At 38.1% G+C, this 21,145-nt stretch overlaps 1 protein-coding gene across 3 annotated transcripts in view; it reads left to right on the top strand.

The window, feature by feature from the left end:
• AFF1 (ALF transcription elongation factor 1) overlaps positions 1–21,145 on the top strand; it is a 349,069-nt gene that overhangs the window by 132,408 nt on the left and 195,516 nt on the right. The window contains exon 1 of one of the 3 annotated variants that reach the window (XM_053703378.1): positions 5,201–5,512. The exons of the other annotated variants lie outside the window; for them this stretch is intronic. Coding sequence (XP_053559353.1) covers positions 5,501–5,512 — 12 coding nt within the window. The 5' untranslated portion in view covers positions 5,201–5,500. Of the gene's footprint in view, positions 1–5,200; positions 5,513–21,145 lie in introns of those variants that run through there. 3 annotated transcript variants of the gene reach the window in all.

The following is a 21,145-nucleotide window of genomic DNA, read 5'->3' as shown; positions in this document are numbered from 1 at the left end:
CGCGCAAACCCGGAAGTAGTTTCTCAGCACGCACAGCGCTGCACTTTAACACTGACGCAAGTCAGGAGATAAATTGCTCATGCGGTCTAAAAATTATTACAGAGTACGCTGGCAAGACATTAGGGTTGCTCAAACTGTGCAGTACAGTATTAGTACTGTACCGGATAATTTGGTAAGTCCAGAATTGTACCTTACACACAAGTTCTTCATAAGCATTCATAAGAATTACAGTATTTTTACCGGATAATTTGGTAAGTTCATAATTTTACTGTACACACAAGTTCTTCATAGCATTCAAAAGCATTACAGGATTTTTACCTGTATAATGTATATGTATCCCTTTCTACTGTCTGCATAACTAAATACAGTACTGTACTGTGTTGTGCTAGTGTTAAACTAAACTTAGCACTATTGCACACCTATACATGTTATTTCAAACATGTTTTAAGCTTTTAAACACACTGGCAAGTAAAAAACAAGTGAAAAATGCCTTGACTCACGTTAAGGGTGGTTTTCACTTTACAGCGGGGGCTCCGGTCCCTAACCCGCTGTATGAGCGGGGTATACCTGTATATATATTCCTCTCTATCTTCTAATCATTCATATAAAGGAACTATTTTTAAATTAATATTTGTTTCTTGGTCCCTGAAGTGGAAAATAAATTCCAACGTGGCCACTCATTTGAAAAGATTGCACGCCCGTGGGTTATATAATCTCTAATTGCTTTATGTTTTAGTCAAACTGAAGGGCTGTCTGTATCTGGTTTTTGTTGTTTTTTTTGTTGTTGTTTTTCATTCACCTGTAATCAGTGTCCTTTGTACATCAGTACAGAAAATAAGATAATATAAAGAACAATCTAGATCCACAGTGATTGTATATTTGTTCTTGTATTTTTTAAATTATTTTTATCAAAGCACATAAGACGCTTTGCATTAAGTTACAGCGTTGGGTTATTTTTAGTAATACATAAGACACCAATACAGAGAATGTCATCTTTGACATATGGTGTGTGTGGATCATGTATACATTTTTTTTTTTTAAACTTTTTATGTAATTTACCAATCAAAAGTCAATAAATAAAACAAAATGTAAAACTTTTTATTCAATGTGCAAAATCCAGGCTGTAAAGGATTAATGGGTAGCCATATTTATGGAATATAGTCCTCAAAGTGGGACTATAAAACTGTGACATCTTCAACTTGAACTAACTTATCACTTCATTCATGTAAGAATATATTCTTCATAGATTTTAAAAATTAAAATCATAACAAAAATAGGCAATTAATGCTGGAAGTATAATGATAAAAAAACAAACATTTTGTAGTGTGACCCAAAGATAGTGTGCACTATTTGTTATATCAGCTGTGAAGTATAACATTATGAGAATATGCTTATTTAGGTTTCTTTTTGTATATGACATTGCTCATTTTGTTATTTGAAACCAAATCTCATTAACATGTGTTGAGCTTGCCAGGAAATTACATCTCCTTTTTTTATCCCTTTGGTAATATCAAGAAGCAATGTGTATGTACACAAAGTCTGATACTTAGAGCGAACAATGTTAAATTTAACATTTTATTTACTTATCTCTCCTAACCACCCCCCCCCCCCCCCCCCCCCCCACTGGGAGCCGCAATTTATTCTGCTGGCTACATTTTTACACAGCTTTATAGTATAGGTAGGAAAATTGCAGGCGACATCAGCTATTTCAAAATTTGAAATAAAGGTAAAGGAGCCATTTGTAAGCAATTTAATACTCTCCAGCAGGCAAAATGGATAATTGGGAACAAATGTGCATAGGTGCATTACAATTGAAAATAGAAGCATGTTTGCAATATACTTCCATTAGCAAAAAATGCTTCTAGTTAGTTATTTTTTTTAATTTTTTTTTTCAGCAGCATACGCACATTCTGTGAGGGCCTGTGCAAGTATTCAAACACTATGCTTGTTTAGAGAGGTGGTTCTGGTGTGGTTTTATATACAAGCTATTGCTGGCCTTTGAGAAGGTGTAATGTTTGAATACTCATGCACGGGCCCCTCACAGCATATGTGCATATGCTCCAGAAAATCAGTAATAACTTTAGTAGAAGCATTTTTGCCAATGGAAGTATATTTAAAAAACATGTCTCTTTCAAATTGATATGCACTTATGCACATTTCATTTTTGACCTTTCTAACCCTTTAATGTGGATAAAAAAAAAAATTAGGCTACACTGTCCTTTTAAGATAAACTTCAAGAACAGAGCAAGTAGTGTTTTAGGCCAGTTCCATTCGAACTGATTCCAAGGAAATAAGCTTTCCACCCAAGGCTTGGTGCTCAGACATAGCGGAGAAGTATCACTTCTTAGGATTGCAGGAAGACCACAGACATTCATAGATGTTTAATGCAGGGCTGCGCAAATCTGTGTCAATTCTGGCACCATATACTTAACTGCCTACCCATCTACATGAAGTCCGCTCAAAACAATCCACCAAGTGCTATTTCCATCAGTTATCTATAACCATTGGGGGATTTCAAGAAGAATCATAATAGTAACCGCTAGTGCCTCATCCGTAGGCTCATGCTCACGAGTAAGAAGGGAACATGTCGGTGCTCTTTCAAAGCCAGCAGGGCAGGCCCTGTCCCCTCTGTAGAGGGCCGAGTTACCGGCTTCCTCACTTTTTTTATGCAGTTCTTCAAAATGCCGGATAAGGATATCAAGTGCTACAGTTATCAGCATTGATAGATCATCAACATTTGAGGGGTTGGCTTTATTGCCATAGTTTCAACTCCTATGTTCACTGGTATTCCGTTTTAGTAAGGGGTGAACACTTATTTCTGAGCTCCACTGTTGAAGCAAGATTTAAATCCTTTATAAAATGTTATGCATTCTGGGATAGAAGAGGTCGGTTTTCGGATGTCTGCTATTAATACCCAGGCAACTTATGTCTTAAGGGAGATGTGGATTTGCTGATGATTTTAGTCGTAAAAGATTTTATATTACTGGAGGTTTTTGTTCAGAGCGCTAGAAGCCTGCATACATCATAGTGTGCCGCCCACCAGGAGTCTATTTAAAAAAAAAAATAAAAAAAATTGTAGCACTGCTACTTTATTTTAAACAACTAATACCTTTTTGATCAACAAATTTTACACCGGCCCAGTTTATTTATCTTACATGATCTACAGTCATAATTTTTCTCAGTATTCTAAAATGTTTCTAGTAAAAGTACAGTTTTTCAGTGGTATATGCACACATGCTGTGAGTGCTGTGCACCAGTATTCATACACCACACCACCTCAGTCACCAGTGACAAATTAAGTCTTCACTGATACAATACACACCACTGCCAGCTCTCTAAAGAGGCATGGTGTTTGTATCCGTATCCTCTAGTAATATGTAGCATATGTACATATGCTGCAGAAACAGTAATAGCTTTTACTAGAAACCCATTTTACCCCCCCCTTTTTTTTTTTACAGCACTGGGTAAAGAAGCTAACCGCTTTACCCAGAGTGGAAACACGCTACGTTAAAGGGACAGTCTAGGCCAAAATAAACTTTCATGATTCAGATAGAGCATGTAATTTTAAACAATTTCCTATTTACTTTTGTCACCAATTTTGCTTAGTTAAAAGCTTAACCTAGGAGGTTCATATGCTAATTTCTTAGACCTTGAAGGCCACCTCTTTTCAGAATGCATTTAACAGTTTTTCACCACTAGAGGGTGTTAGTTCACGTATTTTATATACATAACACTGTGCAGGCACTGATGGACTAGACTGCAAGTCTGTCAAAAGAACTGAAATAAAGGGGCAGTTTGCAGAGGCTTAGATACAAGATAATCACAGAGGTTAAAAGTATATTATTATAACTGTGTTGGTTATGCAAAACTGGGGAATGGGTAATAAAGGGATTATCTATCTTTTAAAACAATAAAAATTCGGGTGTAGACTGTCCCTTTAAGTTTTGTGGTGTGTTCAGGCACGCTGTTATTAGACCGCACGCTCAGGACAGGCTTTTTTTTTTTTTTTTTTTTTTTAAAGAAAACATAGGAGCGTATGAGGCCGGCAACCAACGTAACATAAGTTAAATTTCATATATTTTTTTATTTTGCAGGTGTCACTAGGTTAATGTTACATAATTCTGTACATTGTGTGTGTGTATATGTATGTGTATGTGCGTATGTATGTATGTATATATATATATATGTATATATATATATGTGTGTGTATATATGTGTATATATATATATATATATATATATATATATATATATATATATATATATAATATATGTGTGTATACATATATATATATATATAATATATGTGTGTATACATATATATATATATATATGTGTGTATACATATATATATATATATATATAATATATATATAATATATATGTGTGTATACATCTATATATATATATATATATATATATATATGTATATATATATATATATATGTATATATATATATATATATATATATATATGTATATATGTATATATATATATATATATATATATATATATATATATATATATATATATATATGTGTATACATCTATATCTATATCATCTATATCTATATCATCTATATATTTTCTTTCTGGCTCAACATTTTTAATCCTGTGTAGGTGGTGGTGAACTTCCTTCACCTTTTTTAAATAAATAAATAAAAAAAATTGTAGAAAGAATAATTTTAGGATACAGGAAGGAAACAGTTGGATTTATGGGGGAAGAAGTATGATTTTTACTAGTTCCAAAGTCTTTTAGATTTTGTTTTTTTCTTGACCATGTCCGTATACATTGGTTTGTGTGCAAGCAATAAATCGATCTTTCTACCCAGAGTTCCTTTTTATGGAGCTGTAAGAATGACATTGCATGTTAATAAATGAGACACTTGCTTTCACCTGTAAAGCTCCAGATATCTGCAGAGTTAGTCGTTAAAAGCGAGCAGGTGTTTGCTTGTGCAGAAGAAAAAAAAAAATGATCGCACTGCACTGTCTGCAGTTACTAGGGAGGTCCCACGGGTACTGAGCCTTTCATCGCCTCCCTTCCTCCCTCCACTAAAGAAAGATAACTCTCTTTTTAATAAAAAAAAAAATGCAAAGAAACCTGCTTCTAAAATGACCTTGAGGGCATTTTAGAGAAAATAGGCGTGTTTGTGTGTGTTAGCTGCTCACCATGTCTTCTTCACACTAGTCAAACAAGCTGCCAGAGGGACAGATGTTGCCAATTTCAGATATACAGAGGGGAAGGCAAATATTGCTAAGCAACCATTTACTTGAGAGAGCATTTTTAGGAGCGCAGCCAAGGGAGTTATGCCTGGGAGCTCAGCGAGCCTTCTCATGGCCCTGCCTGTACGAGGGAAGAGATTAAAAGTTCTTTGCTGTCAAAGCTACCTTGAAGCTGCCAGCAGAACGGAGAGTAACCTGTTGACACTGATTTGGACTGACAAGTGGGCTTGCGCGAGGACTGCAAAACATTTTTGCCATGTAGGAGGAAAATAAGACATGTTCACAGAGGTAAGTTTCCCTTTGTTGAGTGACAAACTCTCACTGTCTGCTGGAAGGTGTTTACTGTAGCACAGATGCTTGTTTTATCTTGAATATATAACCTATTTAATGTCGCTCTAAATAGAGACAGTTTGCCGCTTGAGTCAAACAGATGTTAACCCCTGTCTACTTGTAAGATATCCAACTCATTGCTGTGCACTGTAGTATCTTTCTTGCTGCTACGGGGTTAATGAGCCACTGTAGGACCACAAGGGATGTTTATAAACCATATAGGTTGCTCTTAATAATGTGTGTGAGGTCCTGCCCCTTCTCCCCTCCTGTACACAAAGCTCAGTAATGAAGGCATTGGGTGTGCTTTTATTAGAGGTGGGCAGGGATAAAATTAACAATGACAAGGTTTTGAGTTCTTATTGTATTTGCAACTTGTATCCAAGGTTCATATTTGATTGGGTGTTGGTGCTAAGGTATTTGCTAATATATATATATTTTAAAAAGAACAGCTATTTACAAATAAGGATTCAATAAAACTTAATATTCTCTGTATTTGTACAACATACACACAATATATATATAAATATTATACATATGCAATATTTCCCTGTGTATGTACAACACACTAATAGATAATTTGTCTAATTCTAATATATACATAAACACACATAAACAGTATTCCTCAATCAACAACTTTATTGTTACAAAATCCAAATTTTCAACATTTGGTCTTCCAAATGGACCTTTGTCACGAGAACTCCCCAGTGTATATATAGCACATTAAAATTACCACTTTGGTCAAGCCAAGACCATCCAACATTCTTCTGTTAACAGTTGGGCCGCTATATTTATATCTAATTTTATTATATTTCTGCACCAACAACACATGCTGAATTGATTAACTTCAAATTAATGTTAAATCTCAAAATAAAAAAATACATTTACTGACAGAACTTGGAGTGACGTCCATGCTCTTCAAGTTTGGCAACTGACATGTTAAAACCGGATGTTGAATCCTCTTTCAGTCTTAAGAAAAATAATTTGGCATGTTTTAATTTTTTTTGCTGCTATAAGGAAAAGCTTAAAATTCAAATCACAATAAAGCAGAATGAGATAAAAAAAAATCCATTACTTGAAATATCCAGGCCCAAGAGAGCCGCTGATGCCTTTTAATATTAGGCCCTTGTTTAGAGTCCTAAAGACACCCATGAACGCGCCCCCCCCCCCCATTTCCAACCACTGGCACTTTAAATTATACACACGTAGAGAGATTGATTGATTGATTGATTCTTTGTTATAGGGATGGCCAACATTTTCTGGCTTCTAAATTTATGGGCTGTCTCCTAGATTTTGAACAAATTTGTCAAGTCCTGGCATAGTTATCACCCTTGCCTAACGTAATGTAGCAGCATTTTAGAGAGATCAAAGTCAATTGCACTGCTAAGGGTGTTTAAAAGATGTGTATGCACCTGCTGTTCTACTTGGTAGACATGAGGGAGCATTTATTAAGGTTGCTGGCGGACAAGTTCTCAAGTAGACAACCTATCCGTCAGCAATCGCCACTTGCAATCAATGCACCATCACGTGGCACAATTGAAGACTACACGAGAGCTATCGTGTGCAATCCCACACCCTGCTCTCATGCAGTTGTTCAGTCACCCCAAACTAGTGGGTGCCTGGGTGATTTATCCTGTCACCTCATTGATGGCAGAGAAGATAAGAAACAGTTTCTGCTTCTTAAATTTGTGGTTCCAGGCTTGGTTATGTAAATCTGAATCTCAACATCTCAGTTACTCAAAATGCAGCTTGATAAACCCCCACCCCTTATGGTCTGTGCGCAATGCATACTTATCTGTGTCTGTGAATCCTTAGATTAGCATTACACATGTGCAGAGCTCTACATTAAACGTGGGAAAACTATACCTCACCCGGGTTAGCGCCCCCATATTAAAATTTTAACAAACGATCATTCCATTTGTTCTTTGTTAGATCTACTCTAAAATATGAAATATTAACAATCTTTTTCAGGAGGGGCTAACCCGTAGCCAGCCCCCCTCAACAAAAATGTTGACAAAATGTTATTGATTATTATAGCTCTATGTTAGATCAGGTTTGATCAGCCAAAAGTTTTGTTAGATCTAGTCTATTTATGGAGATATTGCATTTTTAATGAGGGGTGCAAGCCCCTCTTAACTGAAATCTGGACCAAATTTGATTGATTTTGATAGATATACATTAGATCAGGTTAGATCAAGTTTTTTTTCCTTTCGATCTATCACGTAAAAGGCGGTATTCACAATCCTATTTTGTGTGCGGGGGGGGAGGGGTGATCACTGGGCTAGCCCCCACTTAGCTGAAATCGGGAGCACATATTTTATAGATTTTGATAGATATACGTTAGATCAGGTCAGATCAACAGTTTTTTTTCATTAGATCCATCACGCAAGAGGCGGTATTCACAATCCTAGTTTGTGTGCGGGGGAGGGGTGATCAGGGGTGATCACAGGTTAGCCCCCCCAACTGAAATCTGGACCAAATTTTATTGATTTTTATAGATATACGTTATATCAGGTTAGATCAACTTTTTTCCGTTGGATCTATCAAGCAAGAGGGGGTATTCACAATCCTATTGTGTGTGCGGGGAGTGGTGATCACGCATTAGCTCCCCCTCAACTGAAATCTAGACCACATTTTATTGATTTTGATATACGTTAGATCAACTGTTTTTTTTCGTTAGGTCTATCACGCAAGAGGCGGTATTTACAATCTTAGTTTATGTCTGGGGAGGGGTGATCACTTTGCTAGCCCCCCTCAACTGAAATCCCTTTATATAATTTAGCTTAGCATAGCATTTCCATAGAAAAGGCTAAACCAGGGCCAAACTAACATACTGGGATACTAAGCGAATTGGCCCTCCAGATGTTATGGACTGCATCTCCCATGGTGCTTTGCAAAAATTATGACTAAGAGCATTTTGGGAGATGCAGTCCATAACATCTGGAGGGCCAAATGTTTGAGCACCCCTGCATTAACCCCTCCAATCCGGTCACTCATCTCCCACCAACTATGCCACACACTCCCCTCCCCTTGTCATGTGACACTACCTCCTCCAACCATGATTTAATACGGGAAAATGCAAGGTTCTACATTTTGGAAGTAAAAATAAGCAGGCAACGTATTTTTTAAATGGGACAAGGCTTAGCCAAACAGAGGAGGAAAGGGATTTGGGAGTAGTAATTGATAACAAGCTAAAGATGGGTGCACAATGCAGGGTGGCAAATCAAAGGCTAATAAGATACTAGCATGTATTAAGAGAGGCATTGATTCAAGGGAGGAAAGCATAATTCTGTCACTATATAAAGCTCTGGTAAGTCCTCAGCTTGAGTATGGAGTGCAGTTCTGGGGACCGATCGCAAAAAAAAGATATTGCAGAACTAGAAAAAGTTCAGAGAAGGGCTACAAAGCTAATAAGGGGATTTGAGAATTTAACCTATGAGGAGAGGCTAGCCAAACTGGGTCTGTTTTCTTTAGAAAAAAGGAGCTTGAGAGGTGACATGATTACTTTATATAAATATATTCAAGGCCCATATACAGAGATGGCAGAAGCTCTGTTTATTCCAAGAACATTGTAACTGATTAGAGGTCACATTTTAAGGTTGGAGGGAAGGAGATTTAATCTGCAACGGAAACATTTTTTCACTATAAGAGCAATACAATTGTGGAACTCATTACCAAAGGAGGTAGTTAATGCCAATACCCTAGATACATTTACAGATAGTCTGGATACATTTCTGTATATAAACAAAATTCATGGATAGGATTGCTAGTATTAAATGGGTCACCTTTTTAGTGGGGTTATTTAAGCTTAACTTTTTGTATGTATTTTAGATTTGTATAGGTTGAACTCGATGGACTTCGGTCTTTTTTTTTTTCAACCTTATCTACTATGTTACTATGCATGCACATAATCGATAAAACTCTCCTTACTCTTACATTAAGGGTTTTTTTCCCACTCCTTTTTTCCAGAGCTCATCTCTTTTTTTCTAATAGGAATTGAACTTTCATCCTCCTTTAGCGAAAATGCTAATTGTTAAGCCTGCTAAGGCCCAAAACTGGCTTGTGGTATACTGATAGGTTTAACAAACTAACATTAGTTTTGTTTATTTTGAAGAGGCGGGTAAAGTGAGAATTCACACACACACACTGTTATTGTATCTAAATAAAGTAATCTAATTTATAAAGGAAATAAGTGGTCAGGGTTTACGAGATTCAGATAAAGCATGTAATTTCTCTTGTTAAGTGTATCCAGTCCACGGATCATCCATTACTTGTGGGATATTCTCCTTCCCAACAGGAAGTTGCAAGAGGATCACCCACAGCAGAGCTGCTATATAGCTCCTCCCCTCACTGCCATATCCAGTCATTCTCTTGCAACTCTCAACAAAGATGGACGTAGTAAGAGGAGAGTGGTGTATTATAGTTAGTTTTTTAACTTCAATCAAAAGTTTGTTATTTTTAAATGGTACCGGAGTGTACTGTTTCATAGCAGGCAGCATTAGAAAAAGAATCTGCTTGTGATTTCTATGATCTTAGCAGAAGTAACTAAGATCAATTGCTGTTCTCACATATTCTGAGGAGTGAGGTAACTTCAGAGAGGGAATGGCGTGCAGGTTTTCCTGCAATAAGGTATGTGCAGTTAATATTTTTCTAGGGATGGAATTTGCTAGAAAATGCTGCTGATACCGGATTAATGTAAGTAAAGCCTTAAATGCAGTGATAGCGACTGGTATCAGGCTTATTAATGGAGATACATACTAAAGTGTAATATAAAACGTTTGCTGGCATGTTTAATTGTTTTTATATATGTTTGGTGACAAAACTTATTGGGGCCTAGGTTTTTTCCACATGGCTGGTTTGATTTTTGCCTAGAAACAGTTCCTGAGGCTTTCCACTGTTGCAATATGAGTGGGAAGGGCCTATTTTAGTGCTTTTCTGTGCAGATAAAAATACTGACAGAGACATTCAGCTTCTTCCTGCATGATCCAGGACATCTCTGAAGGGCTCAAAAGGCTTCAAAGTCGTGTTTGAGGAGGGTAGCAATCACAGTTGACTGTGGCAGTTGTTGTGACTGTGTTTAAAAAACGTTTTTGTCATTTATTATTCTGTTTTTGTTATTAAGGGGTTAATCATCCATTTGCAAGTGGGTGCAATGCTCTGCTGACTTGTTACATACACTGTAAAAATTTTGTTAGTGTAACTGCCTTTTTTCACTGTTATTTCAAATTTTGTCAATTTGTTTCTCTTAAAGGCACAGTAACGTTTTTTATATTGCTTGTTAACTTGCTTTAAAGTGTTTTCCACGCTTGCTAGTCTCATTGCTAGTCTGTACAAACATGTCCGAAACAGAGGATACTTGTTCATTATGTTTAAAAGCCATGGTGGAGCCCCATAGGAGAATTTGTACTAAATGTATTGATTTCACCTTAAACAGTAAAGATCAGTCTTTATCTATAAAAGAATTGTCACCAGAGGGGTCTGTCGAGGGGGAAGTTATGCCGACTAACTCTACCCACGTGTCGGACCCTTCGCCTCCCGCTCAAGGGACGCACGCTAATATGGCGCCAAGTACATCAGGGACGCCCATAGCGATTACTTTGCAGGACATGGCTGCAATCATGAATAATACCCTGTCAGAGGTATTATCCGGATTGCCTGAATTGAGAGGCAAGCGCGATAGCTCTGGGGTTAGACGAGATACAGAGCGCGTAGATGCTGTAAGAGCCATGTCTGATACTGCGTCACAATATGCAGAACCTGAGGACGGAGAGCTTCAGTCTGTGGGTGACGTCTCTGAATCGGGGAGACCTGATTCAGAGATTTCTAATTTTAAATTTAAGCTTGAGAACCTCAGTGTATTGCTTGGGGAGGTATTAGCTGCTCTGAATGACTGTGACACAATTGCAGTGCCAGAGAAATTGTGTAGGCTGGATAAATACTATGCAGTGCCGGTGAGTACTGATGTTTTTCCAATACCTAAAAGGCTTACAGAAATTATTAGTAAGGAGGGGGATAGGCCCGGTGTGCCCTTTTCCCCACCTCCTATATTTAGAAAAATGTTTCCAATAGATGCCACTACACGGGACTTATGGCAGACTGTCCCTAAGGTGGAGGGAGCAGTTTCTACTTTAGCAAAGCGTACCACTATCCCGGTTGAGGACAGTTGTGCTTTTTCAGATCCAATGGATAAAAAAATTAGAGGGTTACCTTAAGAAAATGTTTATTCAACAAGGTTTTATTTTACAGCCCCTTGCATGCATTGCGCCTGTCACTGCTGCGGCGGCATTCTGGTTTGAGGCCCTGGAAGAGGCCATCCATACAGCTCCATTGACTGAAATTGTTGACAAGCTTAGAACTCTTAAGCTAGCTAACTCATTTGTTTCTGATGCCATTGTTAATTTGACTAAACTAACTGCTAAGAATTCCGGATTCGCCATCCAGGCGCGTAGGGCGCTATGGCTCAAATCCTGGTCAGCTGATGTGACTTCAAAGTCTAAATTACTCAACATTCCTTTCAAGGGGCAGACCTTATTCGGGCCTGGTTTAAAATAAATTATTGCTGACATTACTGGAGGTAAGGGTCATACCCTTCCTCAGGACAGGGCCAAATCAAAGGCCAAACAGTCTAATTTCGTGCCTTTCGAAATTTCAAGGCAGGTGCAGCATCAACTTCCTCTGCTTCAAAACAAGAGGGAACTTTTGCTCAATCCAAGCAGGCCTGGAAACCTAACCAGTCCTGGAACAAGGGCAAGCAGGCCAGAAAGCCTGCTGCTGCCTCTAAGACAGCATAAAGGAGCGGCCCCCTATCCGACAACGGATCTAGTAGGGGGCAGACTCTCTCTCTTCACCCAGGCGTGGGCAAGAGATGTTCAGGATCCCTGGGCGTTGGAGATCATATCTCAGGGATATCTTCTGGACTTCAAAGCTTCTCCTCCACAAGGGAGATTTCACCATTCAAGATTATCTGCAAACCAGATAAAGAAAGAGGCATTCCTAAGCTACGTACAAGATCTCCTTGTAATGGGAGTGATCCATCCAGTTCCATGGACGGAACAAGGACAGGGGTTTTATTCAAATCTTTTTGTGGTTCCCAAAAAAAGAGGGAACCTTCAGACCAATTTTGGATTTAAAGATCCTAAACAAATTCCTCAGAGTTCAGTCATTCAAGATGGAAACTATTCGAACCATTTTACCCATGATCCAAGAGGGTCAGTACATGACCACAGTGGACTTAAAGGATGTCTACCTTCACATTCCGATTCACAAGAATCATCATCAGTTCCTGAGGTTTGCCTTTCTAGACAGGCATTACCAATTTGTAGCTCTTCGATTCGGGTTGGCTACAGCCCCAAGAATTTTTACAAAGGTTCTGGGCTCACTTCTGGCGGTCCTAAGACCGTGAGGCATAGCGGTGGCTCCTTACCTGGACGATATCCTGATACAGGCGTCAAGCTTTCAAATTGCCAAATCTCATACAGAGATAGTTCTGGCATTCCTGAGGTCGCATGGGTGGAAAGTGAACGAAGAAAAGAGTTCTCTATCTCCTCTCACGAGGGTTTCCTTCCTAGGGACTCTAATAGATTCTGTAGAAATGAAAATTTACCTGACGGAGTCCAGGTTATCAAAACTTCTAAATGCTTGCCGTGTTCTTCACTCCATTCCGCGCCCCACGGTGGCTCAGTGCATGGAAGTAATCGGCTTAATGGTAGCGGCGATGGACATAGTGCCATTCGGGCGCCTGCATCTCAGACCGCTGCAATTATGCATGCTCAGTCAGTGGAATGGGGATTACACAGATTTGTCCCCTCTACTAAATCTGGATCAGGAAACCAGAGATTCTCTTCTCTGGTGGTTATCTCGGGCCCATCTGTCCAAGGGTATGACCTTTTGCAGACCAGATTGGACAATTGTAACAGATGCCAGCCTTCTAGGTTGGGGTGCAGTCTGAAACTCCCTGAAGGCTCAGGGTTCATGGACTCAGGAGGAGAAACTCCTCCCAATAAATATTCTGGAGTTAAGAGCAATATTCAATGCTCTTCTGGCTTGGCCTCAGCTAGTAACACTGAGGTTCATCAGATTTCAGTCGGACAACATCACGACTGTGGCTTACATCAACCATCAAGGGGGAACCAGGAGTTCCCTAGCTATGTCAGAAGTCTCCAAGATAATTCGCTGGGCAGAGACTCACTCTTGCCACCTGTCAGCGATCCATATCCCAGGTGTAGAGAACTGGGAGGCGGATTTTCTAAGTCGTCAGACTTTTCATCCGGGGGAATGGGAACTCCATCCGGAGGTGTTTGCTCAATTGGTTCTCCGTTGGGGCAAACCAGAATTGGATCTCATGGCGTCTCACCAGAACGCCAAGCTTCCTTGTTACGGATCCAGGTCCAGGGACCCAGAAGCTGCACTGATAGATGCTCTAGCAGCACCTTGGTTCTTCAACCTGGCTTATGTGTTTCCACCGTTTCCTCTGCTCCCTCGTCTGATTGCCAAAATCAAACAGGAAAGAGCATCGGTGATATTGATAGCGCCTGCGTGGCCACGCAGGACCTGGTATGCAGACCTAGTGGACATGTCATACTTTCCACCATGGACTCTGCCTCTGAGACAAGACCTTCTAATACAAGGTCCTTTCAATCATCCGAATCTACTTTCTCTGAGACTGACTGCATGGAGATTGAACGCTTGATCCTATCAAAGCGTGGCTTCTCCGAGTCAGTAATTGATACCTTAATACAGGCACGAAAGCCTGTCACCAGGAAAATTTACCACAAGATATGGCGTAAATATCTTCATTGGTGTGAATCCAAGAATTACTCATGGAGTAGGGTTAGGATTCCTAGGATATTGTCCTTCCTCCAAGAGGGTTTGGACAAAGGATTATCAGCTAGTTCTTTAAAAGGACAGATTTCTGCTCTGTCTATTCTTTTACACAAGCGTCTGGCAGAAGTTCCAGACGTTCAGGCATTTTGTCAGGCTTTAGTTAGAATGAAGCCTGTGTTTAAACCTGTTGCTCCCCCATGGAGCTTAAACTTGGTTCTTAAAGTTCTTCAAGGGGTTCCGTTTGAACCCCTTCATTCTATTGATATCAAACTTCTTTCATGGAAAGTTCTTTTTCTGATGGCTATTTCCTCGGCTCGAAGAGTCTCGGAGCTATCTGCCTTACATTGTGATTCTCCTTATCTGATCTTTCATTCAGATAAAGTTGTTCTGCGTACAAAACCTGGGTTTTTACCTAAGGTGGTTTCTAACAAGAATATCAATCAAGAGATTGTTGTTCCATCATTATGTCCTAATCCTTCTTCAAAGAAGGAACGTCTTTTGCATAATCTAGACGTAGTCCATACCTTGAAGTTTTACTTAAGGCTACTAAAGATTTTCGCCAAACATCTAATCTGTTTGTTGTTTACTCTGGCCAGAGGAGAGGTCAGAAGGCCTCGGCAACCTCTCTCTTTCTTTTTGGCTTCGGAGTATAATCCGTTTAGCCTATGAGACTGCTGGACAGCAGCCTCCTGAAAGGATTACAGCTCATTCTACTAGAGCTGTGGCTTCCACCTGGGCCTTTAAAAATGAGGCCTCTGTTGAACAGATTTGCAAGGCTGCAACTTGGTCTTCCCTTCATACTTTTTCCAAATTTTCCAAATTTGATACTTTTGCTTCTTCGGAGGCTGTTTTTGGGAGAAAGGTTCTATAGGCAGTGGTTCCTTCCGTTTAAGTTCCTGCCTTGTCCCTCCCATCATCCGTGTACTTTAGCTTTGGTATTGGTATCCCACAAGTAATGGATGATCCGTGGACTGGATACACTTAACAAGAGAAAACATAATTTATGCTTACCTGATAAATTTATTTCTCTTGTAGTGTATCCAGTCCACGGCCCACCCTGTCTTTTTCAGGCAGGTCTAAATTTTAATTAAACTAGAGTCACCACTGCACCCTATGGTTTCTCCTTTCTCGGCTTGTTTCGGTCGAATGACTGGATATGGCAGTGAGGGGAGGAGCTATATAGCAGCTCTGCTGTGGGTGATCCTCTTGCAACTTCCTGTTGGGAAGGAGAATATCCCACAAGTAATGGATGATCCGTGGACTGGATACACTACAAGAGAAATAAATTTATCAGGTAAGCATAAATTATGTTTTTAAGCAACTTTCTAACTTACTCCTATTATCAAATGTTCTTCATTCTCTTATCTTTATTTAAAAAGTAAGACTAAGTTTAGAAGCCAGCCCCTTTTTGGTGAACAACCTGGGTTGTTCTTGCTGATTTGTGGATAAATTCAATTCACCCACCAATAAACAAGTGCTGTCCATGTCCGGAACCAAAATTTACTGGTTTCTTAGCTTAGATGCGTTTTTCAAATAAAGATAGCAAGAGAACAAAGAAAAATTGATAATAGGAGTAAATTAGAAAGTTGCTTAACCCCTTAGTGACCAGACCACTTTTCAATTTGTTGACCATCTGGGACCAAGGCTATTTTTGCATTTCTGCGATGTTTGTGTTTAACTGTAATTTTCCTCTTACTTATTTACTGTACCCACACATATTCTATACTGTTTTTCTCGCCATTAAATGGACTTTCTAAAGATACCATTATTTTCATCATATCGTATAATTTACTATAATTTTTTTTTTATAAAATATGAGGAAAAAATTAAAAAAATAACGCACTTTTTCTAACTTTGAGCCCCAAAATCTCTTACACATCTATAACCACCATAAAATACCAATGCTAAACAGTTTCTAAGTTTTGTCTTGAGTTTAGAAATTCCCAATGTTTACATGTTCTTTGCTTTTTTTGCAAGTTATAGGGCAATAAGTACAAGTAGCACGTTTTTTAAAAATTGGCGATAGTTAAATTGTAACACCAATGGCCATGGCGGGCTATCTATCTTCTACTATTGACTTTGAGAAATGGAAGCAGGAAGCTGAAAGGCTTTTTACTTAAAATGTATGTAATGTGTGTCCACAAGCCACTAATATCGAAGAAGCCTTTAAAGGCATAGCCAAAATTATGAAAAAACAAGTCAAAACATTTTGGGAGATCTTTAGTTTAGAGAATTACGTTAAAAATAAACTTATACTGAGGGGCTTAAGGATACAACTTGCACCCTCTTTTCACATTCCAGATGAGAATTTTGTCTTAAGGTGGCAAGAAATCCTGACACAATGTTCACTTGATTTAATGAAACTCACACTAGAATATGAAAGAACTCAATATGAGCAGCTAACCAAACTAGTAGAAGAAGCAAAAGTGCAAACTAACAAATTCGCCACACATAAAGACTTTGAGGCTTTAGATAAAAAATTAAAATTTCATATTGATAAACTGAAGGAAGAACTTAGTGAGACAAAAAATAGAAAACTACAGAGAGACTGGTCAGACCACCAAAAGGGAAACATATATAAAGTTAATTATAAACGTAGAAATGTAAGGCATACACAAGAAAACAGAGGTAAAAATATCACAGCAGAAAGCTCCTCTGCAGAATCTGAATTATCAGATGAGGAAATAACATCAGTAGCCACAACAACAGTCATAACACCTAGCACTGAACCATCCATTACCAGGATTTTTTTAGAGAAGGACTTATTCCCACCCAAAAGAACTATAAAAACAAGGCAACAAACCAAGATAAAACCGAACAAACAAAAATGAAAGATGAGGAATTACAAATCATAAATTTGGCAGGTATCTCTCTGAGACAAGAACATCACACCTTATTATCAAAGGGGCTTTCGTTCATCCCTACCCCTAAATATGACACTTTCAATTGGGTTAAAGATACACATTTGTTTGCCAGAAAACTGGCATTACATAAATATCATAAAGAGGCGAATAAAGCATGCCTCACAGATATGGGGGTGGAGGAAGAGGACCAAGAAATAGTGTTTTCATTAAAGTAACTATTAGACGAGAATGATGACACTAACGCTGCTCATACCAGTAGTGTTGTCAAACCTAAAAGTACCTTCATGCCCACCATCTCAAAATACCCTATTATAGACAAGTTCATGACATTGGTAACCACAGAACTCGAAGCTCTGAATTGTAAAAGTAATACTAAAAAGAACCTTAGTTTTAAGGAAAGAAAAGCACTAACTGAACTTAAGAATAACAAAGATATAACAATTAAGAACGCTGATAAGGGTGGTAATTTGGTTATCATGTCTAATACCCAATACAGGAAAATGTGTCTTGATATTTTAACTAACACAGAAAATTACCAAATCTTACCCAATGATCCAACAGTAATATACATGAAAGAACTTAAATCTATATTAGATCAAGGGTTTGGTGAAAGAATCATTACAAAAGCTGAATACCAATATATGTGTGATCTAAAGCCCAGAGTAGCAACTTTTTATAGCCTGCCAAAGGTTCATAAAGATCTATTGACACCCCCAGGAAGACCAATTGTGTCTGGAAATGGATGCATGACAGAGAAAGTCAGCATCTTTGTAGATAAGAAACTGAGAGAATATGTACATACATTGACATCATACGTCCAAGATACTAAGGATGTTCTTAAATGCTTGGAAAATATCCATGTAAATGAGAATACGCTACTAGCTAGTATTGATGTGGAGAGTTTATACTCAAACATTTCACACTCTTTGGGTACACAAGCCATTCAATTCTTTCTACAAATGACCAATCCAAAGGGTTGCATAGCTGATGATTTTGTGATTGATCTCCTAGATTTTGTGTTGCAACACAACTACTTTCTTTTTGACAATAAAGTGTTCTTACAGAAAAAGGGCACAGCAATGGGCATGTGCTGTGCCCCAATATATGCAAACTTGTTCTTGGGATGGATTGAACATACATACATCCTAAATGAAGAAATTAATCCATTTATGAAGTATATGGACTTATTCATTCGCTATATCGATGATGTCCTAATACTATGGACAGGCTCAAAAGATGAATTTACTAATTTCATGTTCTGGTTGAACAATAACTCTCATGGTATGCATTACACCTCAACAATTGAGGAAACGAGTATCTCATTTCTGGATTTTGAGATTAAAAAAGAGCTTGATGGATCCCTCAGTACTAAGTTATTTAGAAAAAAGACATCAACTAATAATCTCCTGAATTGGAAGAGCTACCATCCAAAGAGTCAAAGGATGGGCATTCCATTTGGCCAATACTTGAGGGCTAGGCGCAACTGCAGTTCATTGGAGGATTTTGAACTAGAAGCCAAAGAACTCAGAAAAAGGTTCAAAGAAAGGGGGTATCCCAACAGATGCCTCAAAAAAGCATATCAACATGCGAAAATGTTAGAGAGACCTCCCTTGTTACAAGAGAAAGGTGACACAGATAAAATTACTGTCAGTCAGCAAATTAGAATTATAGGCACTTTTGATGAGAAACATAGTAGCATCCAACAGATTTTTCAAAAACACTGGAACGTACTACAAGAGGACCCTGACTTGACAGAGGTAATTGCAGAGAGACCAAATATAACCAACAGGAGATCACATAACCTTAAAGATACCCTAACTAAAAGTCATTTTGCACAAAGCCAACAGAAAACATGGCTTCAAGACACCAAAGGGTACTATAAATGTGGTCGCTGTCAAGTGTGTAAGAACATGTCTCCAATGAAGAATTTTGTACACCCACAGACGGGGAAAAACTACCCAATAAAAGAGTTCATGAATTGTAGAACTAAAAGAGTAGTATATGTTGCCATGTGCAACTGTCCCCTAATTTACGTGGGAGAGACCTTAAGGGAGCTAAGAACAAGAGTCCTAGAACACTTAGGTGACATTAAATGGGACAGAAATGTACCAATTGCTAAACATATGAACACAGTTCACAGTCAAGAAAAATATCAGATATACTTCTTTGCCATCGAACAACTTAAATTGAGGGGCAGAAGGGGAGATGTAAACAAACTGTTACTGCAGAAAGAATGCAGATGGATACACAAACTAAAATCAGCATCACCAAAGGGTTTGAATGAGGCAATCTCCTATAAGTGCTTCCTCTAGAGAAAGTATTTAAGTAAAGAATATATGAATACTAATATACCATTTAGCAGGAAACCAGAGGTTATCTGGCATAGTTAACAATATGAATCTTACAATGGTATTAATCTCTGCCTCGCAGTATTGCAAAAATCAAATACCTAAGATGTGATTCTCTCTCCCCTTTTTTGAGTATCTCTGAAAGTGTTTAGATACATAGCACGTTTAGTGCAACACATAGTGATTCTTCACACCTGTGACAAAAATTGTATCAATCTATTGTGAAATTAAAATATCAATGTAAGTACAATCCCTGTGGCACCTAACTAAAATCGTGGCTAATAATATCAACGTAAAACAGGAATCTGAATAACGACCTTGCTACTATGCTGAATCTGACCGTTTTTGGTTTTTTGATCTAACATTGATTACTTCTAGATAACAGTAGATACAAAAATAGAGAACTATTAAAATTATCTATCTCTATAAAGGACTGACCTAACAATATATTTTTTAACGTGTACCTTTTCTGTTAAAAGACAGACAAGAGTAATGTTCTGACTTTAGGAGGTTCTCTCTGACACTAATTATTGTATTCATATACTCTAATACAAACATGAAATGGATCTAATCTAGCACTACGTTCTATCTGAGCAACGTTTTTGTAAAGGGCTTTATAGAAATCCAGAACTAACCTTTCAAAAATCGATATATATGAGAACATAAAGGAAAGTGCTTTAAAGAAATCCAGGGTTAACCTTTCAAAAATCGATACATATGAGAACAAAAAGGAAAGATAATATGTTTGTTATAAAAAAGTATATAATACAATATTGAAATAAATATCGATCTTTACTGAGTTTGGACAGTATAAATGTTAATGTGAATATGCACTGCTTAAAACAGAGGCAGTTAAGACTATGTGATGTATGAAGATATGTGATACTATGTATTTAGTTCACACATGCATACGAAAACACTACATCTACTTAGTCAGAATTGACAGCAATAACGATCTTCACAATAAAATCCCCCAACAAGTAAATAGTGGACAAAAACACTTTGACGAAAAATACATACTTTTCCAATATGTGAACAATAGACTGTATCATACGATTGCTTTAGCTATGGCGGTGCACACTTCCGCTATACAAAAGCCGTTACTACGGCAACCGCTGATCATAAAAGACGGGCTAGGAGGCTGGGCCGGCCCTAAGCCCTGACGAAGTCACGCACAGTGACGAAACGCGTCGGTGGGCGTGTTCAAACTTGGTGTATGAGCAGCTATCGAAGTTTAGGCTTGTTGTATGTTTGTAATATGAGCGTATTATAATTTAGCGCAGTAGCGCATATGATTATAGAGTGTACATTCTAATAGTGTGATACAGTGAATGCTGTAGAGGATAGTTCTTTTTGGTGACGATAAGCACATAGAACTATATTGAATATTCTCTTGGCTAATTGAGCTACTTTAAACTTATATGGTTAAGCCGCTTTGTGGATTCAAAGGTGGTTTAAATATACACTCTGCAGAAATTATGTATGATCATTTGCGCTACTTTTAATACTACATTTGATAGAGTATTCCTATCCACATGAGCCTACTGTGTGAATATCAT

This window comes from Bombina bombina, chromosome 2 (genome assembly GCF_027579735.1).
Source record: "Bombina bombina isolate aBomBom1 chromosome 2, aBomBom1.pri, whole genome shotgun sequence".
Taxonomy (NCBI): domain Eukaryota; kingdom Metazoa; phylum Chordata; class Amphibia; order Anura; family Bombinatoridae; genus Bombina; species Bombina bombina.
The sequence above is the reverse complement of the archived record's forward strand: the minus strand, read 5'-3'. Positions and strand labels throughout refer to the sequence as shown.